The sequence below is a fragment of the Cryptotermes secundus genome, unplaced genomic scaffold (genome assembly GCF_002891405.2).
Source record: "Cryptotermes secundus unplaced genomic scaffold, Csec_1.0 scaffold1323, whole genome shotgun sequence".
Lineage (NCBI taxonomy): Eukaryota > Metazoa > Arthropoda > Insecta > Blattodea > Kalotermitidae > Cryptotermes > Cryptotermes secundus.
The window spans coordinates 97,129-101,905 of record NW_019727122.1 but is presented as its reverse complement, the minus strand read 5'-3'; the positions used below and the strand labels follow the sequence as shown (position 1 = coordinate 101,905).

Genomic DNA, 4,777 nt, shown 5'->3' with positions numbered 1-4,777 from the left:
TTTTATTATAATTTGTGATGAAAATATGAGGATTTGCTGCTACTGTCCGTTGTCATTAATATACGATAATTTATTCTCATGTACTTTGTATTTAGTTTGTGAAATTCTGTGCTATCAATAAAACTCATATACCTAAAGTTATTAATTTCTCATTTTATCCGGCCCGTTGAAAGTGCTACATTACCTAATGTGGCCCACGGTTTGAAAAGTTTGCAGACCCCTGGTCTAAAATTTAACATGGAAAATGTTAAGTATATGTTCATGTCTTTTCATCAGAATGCAGAACACAATCACACTATTAAGATAATTAATAAATCCTTTAAAAATGTGGCAAACTTAAAATATTTGGAAATGATAGCAATAAATTAAAACTGCATTCATGAATGAATTAACAGATCTGTTTCAGGGAATACTGTATGTTAAACCCTTTCAAGCTCTGAGAAGCTGCACTTTTTGTGGATGTGAGTGACATGTATATGAACAAATGATATTTGCATACACAATGTCAACAATCTGTCACCTAACAGGAATTGTACTAGCATGCAGCGAACTTCAACCCACCCAGTTATGGTATTGGCAGTGAATGTGTCAGGCTGTATTACTTCCTTCTGTATGTGACCTTACTACCTGACTGCTGCTTTACGTTCTTTTTCAGATTTCACGAAATGTTCAGTATAGTGAATGCTTACCATGCCATCCCATAGAGTATGGAAAGGATGTGTAGAACAGATTATCATATTTTGAAGTGAGCACCTTGATGATGGCTGCAAGACTGTCCCGCTGGTTGCCATTCAAATCAGTGAACCGTTTCAAGTGGGCTTTTGGAAGTAACATAGTCTCATATGGCCATACAGCCCAGTAAGGCACGACAACCACCCAGTCAGCATTCTCAGTCACAATTCGTTCCTGTAATATTAATAATGCAGGAGATGGATCTTTAAAACCAAACTGTGAACATTTGAGTGATGGTGACACTTAAAGAAGTAACTTCTGTGCCTGTTCGTTACAGACAAACAGTAGGTACAGTATTTTAAATATATTGGTGCTGTATGAATAAAGTATTAAACAGTTATTGCATGATACCTTTGTATTCTGTGTCTAAAACGTATTTGAGGGTGCGTCATCATGAGGTGGTGATGCAGATTGTTTTGTCATTAGAAAGTTTCTAGGTTCTATTTTTAACAATTGATGGGAACCACACCAGACATGTCATTGAATGCACAAGACTTTTTCCTTCCTTAAGGTTGGCTAGTCAAGATATGATGTACCCTCAAAGATGTTGTAGACACAATACTGTCTGTTGTTCCATCATTGTTAACTTTATTAACCTGTTCACAGCTATATTTTGGCCATTTAGAAATTAGCCCATGCTATTTCATCATGTGCAGGCAGGCATACATGCCATTAAAATTATATTTTTATACAAATTGGGCTTCTTAGGGCATTTCTTTGTCATGGCATTTGAGTAAATAAAACAAAACAGTCTTATGAAGTTCTCTCTTTTGGGGGGGAACACTGTGTAGTTGATCAAAGTCAGCCAATGTTTCAAAGGAACATGTTTCTGTCTTCAGGTTCAAAGAATAAGCCAAGTAAGAAACAAGCATGTAACAGGTAGCAAGCAGAGCTTGATTCACACTACTTTCCTACTTGGCTTATTCTTTGAACCTGAAGATGGAGGTGATATGTTCCTCCAAAACCCCGGGTGACTCTGAATGGACTGCACAGTGTCATATCTCAGAAGATAGAACTCTTCATACCTACTGCTGTAAGAACCTCAAATCCTATGAAACAGACTTCAGTTTGGTAAAACATGAAACACACTTTTCTACATGGTCAGACTATCATGTCGATAAAATTGAAAGCATTAACAAGTATTGTTTTGTTTTGTAGTGGTTTTCTATTTTGTTTAAAGTGTTGTGAGCTCTCAGAAAAGCAGATGCAATTACATTCAGATATGAAAGTTATCTGTAAAATGCATTCCAATGACCAGTTAACTTTATTTTTGATCATATGTTGTTTTGTTATCTTTCCTACATTAATGTCAGCCAAGAAACTGAATGCATACACAACACACACTTTTATGTATACATCTTACGAAGAGATCAAGTAGTAGGAAGGGCATTTAAGAGTAAGGGTCCAGTACCAGAATATCTCATTCACAAATGTTAGAACTTATGGGTCTGATAAAGTCTCACAGATGACTGATGTGTTTTAAATGGAAGTTTATGTGTCAAGCTATAAATTAAGTAGCCAAATAGCTGTATATATATATAAGTATGATATTTGCTGTCTAAACACTGTTTAAAGTATACTACATTGTAATATCTCATATTGTTTACACATAAATGGTGCCATTGTAATTTATAATTTATCAGTAAGGGCAAAGGTAAGCCGATCACAGTGGCCGCGTGGTCTAAGGCATGAACTGTGTTTGCCTGCTCAAACACTGGGATCGTGGGTTCGAATCCCACTTTAGGCATGGATGTCTGTTTGCATTTATTCTGTGTTTGTGGTGTCCTGTGTGTGCAGGTAGCGGCCTTGTGATGGGCTGATCCCCTGTCCGAGGAGTCCTACTGACTGTGTAAAAGCTCAAGAAACTGAAAAGTGGCCAAGGTCCAACAAAGGGCTGTTGAGCAATAGATAGATGGGTGGGTGGGTAGATTAGATAGATAGATTAAATACACAGATAGGTAAAGTTAAAGTTGTACCTGAGCTTAATTAATTAAGCACAATGCCATGAAGATGTATGATGGAGTGGTGGTATAGCTCCACCATTCTTGATCTCAAAACTAAATGAAGTGAGTGGTCAGCTTCACAGCCCAGGCCGTTTTACCCATGAGAAAAAAACTCCTGGTACCCATTGGATTGGAGGCTGGGTGGATCCTAGAGCCAGTGTGGATGCTCTGGAGTAGAGAAAGATCTCTTGCCCCTATCAGGAATCAAATCCTGACCATCCATCCCAAAGCTCATCACTATACCAACTGAGCTGTCCTGGCTTCTTTTAATATATCAGTATAAAACTTATGTCCCAGGTGACCAGATCTAAGAGTTTCTTGAAAACCACGATATTAACTGTGCAAGTTTTGCTGTTAATGATTGTTCTTTTATATACATAGTACATAGAAATTGGCACATCTAATTTAATATTACAATATTATATGGTAGCATTCTGTTGCACTTTTCAGTTAGTTCCACAGTCTCACGTGCAACACTAAACTTTTAATAAGTTTTACAGAACATTAGTGTTACATGTGAGACTATTCAACTTAGTGATATTACATCTAATTTAGTTTCTTGGACTGAGTCTTTTACTTAACCTTTAATTATGTAGTCAGTTCAAGAAACTTTTGTACTGCATGGATCATGCTACTATAATGCCTCTTGTTTGTTTCGTCTCAAATTATATTATTCAGCATGTTGGTTGCTATTACAGAAGTAAAAAAGCATATTCCTCAAGGTACAAAAGTATAAAGATAAAGTGCTGACCAGCGAATGTCTTGATCTCTAAGATGTCAATCTGTAAGGCTGATTATGCAAAATTAATGCTGGTACAGAGAAAGAATTTTCACCTTTGTAGCACACATTTAGAAAATCTTTCTTGCATAAATAGGGCACATAGTAGCGTAGGTGGTTGAGGTACTGTGCTAAAAGCCAGAAGGTCATGGGTTTGATACCTGACGTTATTGGATTTCTCAATTGATGTAATCCTTCCAGTCGCACTATGGCCCTGGGGTCGACTCAGCGTCTAACAGAAATGAGTACCAGGAATCTTCCTGGGGGTAAAGAAGAGCTGGCACATAAGGCTGACAACCTTACTGCCATCTGTGAGCCGAATGTCCCAAAAAAATGTGAGATCCTCAACGTCTCAGAACCCTATGGACCTCCATGGCCTGTTACAGGGACAGCTTTAGTGCATAAATCTCTGGGCTGCATCCTCACCTTTTTCTCTAATTCCTTTGCAACATAATCCATAAGCAAGGGTCGCTTAAATTTCTTGTAGTACTCAAGCTGATAGTGTTCCTTGATGCGCGGTTCATTTGGGAAGAAAGACGAGGCCCAAATCTGACAGTGAGGATGTGGGTTAGAACAACCCATGATGGCACCCTTATTCTCAAATATCTGGACCCATATGTACTTGTTACCAAGTTCAGTGAGCTCTTCAATCCATCTACAAGCAAATACAGCATGTCTGCAGAATCTGAAGAAAGAACTGTAGTATATGTTGGATTCGTTTTGTAGGTTAATGTTATATTGCAGCATCCTGTTGCACTGCATAGATCTGATTTTGCATTTTGCCTTTATGCCGTCAATGTGCAACTTCCATTACTATTCACTAGTCATTTTCCTTCATTGACATTACATATTTAGGCGTAACCGGCCATCTTTAGGTGTACAGGTTGCTGTGATTATTGAATCTGCTGTTCATTGTAAAGATGTTTTGTTTCTCTTACGTGGTTGCCTCAGTTTACTTCTGGTTATATATGAGCAGCTCAAGGGCACCAAAATCAAAATAGATGGTTAACCCATCTGAGGAAATCACATAAGACAAACAAAGCAGCTTTACAGTGAGCAGCAGATTCCTCAATCACAACAACCTGTACAACTCAAGATGGTCAGTTAGGCCAAAACATGTAATGTCAATGAAGAAAAACGATGAGTGCATAGTGTCACATGTACAAGGTAAGTGTGACCAATAATAATGGGTTCTGGATTTCATGATTGGATTTACTGGCATTTCTTTACAATTACTGCCAATTATAACAGCTCACACATTGAA

The 4,777-nt window shown here is 37.8% G+C and overlaps 2 protein-coding genes across 5 annotated transcripts in view; one reads left to right on the top strand and one right to left on the bottom strand.

Annotated features, from left to right (window-relative positions):
• LOC111864546 (adenylyltransferase and sulfurtransferase MOCS3) overlaps positions 1 to 737 on the top strand; it is a 56,573-nt gene extending 55,836 nt beyond the window's left edge. For all 4 annotated transcript variants that reach the window (XM_023851870.2, XM_023851868.2, XM_023851864.2 and 1 more), the window contains one exon: positions 656 to 737. The gene's annotated coding sequence lies outside the window, so the exon portion shown is untranslated. The remainder of the gene's footprint in view (positions 1 to 655) is intronic.
• LOC111864548 (galactose-1-phosphate uridylyltransferase) overlaps positions 1 to 4,777 on the bottom strand; it is a 28,133-nt gene that overhangs the window by 11,304 nt on the left and 12,052 nt on the right. Inside the window, exons 4-5 of the mRNA XM_023851871.2 lie at positions 3,940 to 4,168; positions 690 to 906 (exon numbers count right to left, since the gene is read on the bottom strand). Of these exons, the coding sequence (XP_023707639.1) occupies positions 690 to 906; positions 3,940 to 4,168 (446 nt within the window). The remainder of the gene's footprint in view (positions 1 to 689; positions 907 to 3,939; positions 4,169 to 4,777) is intronic.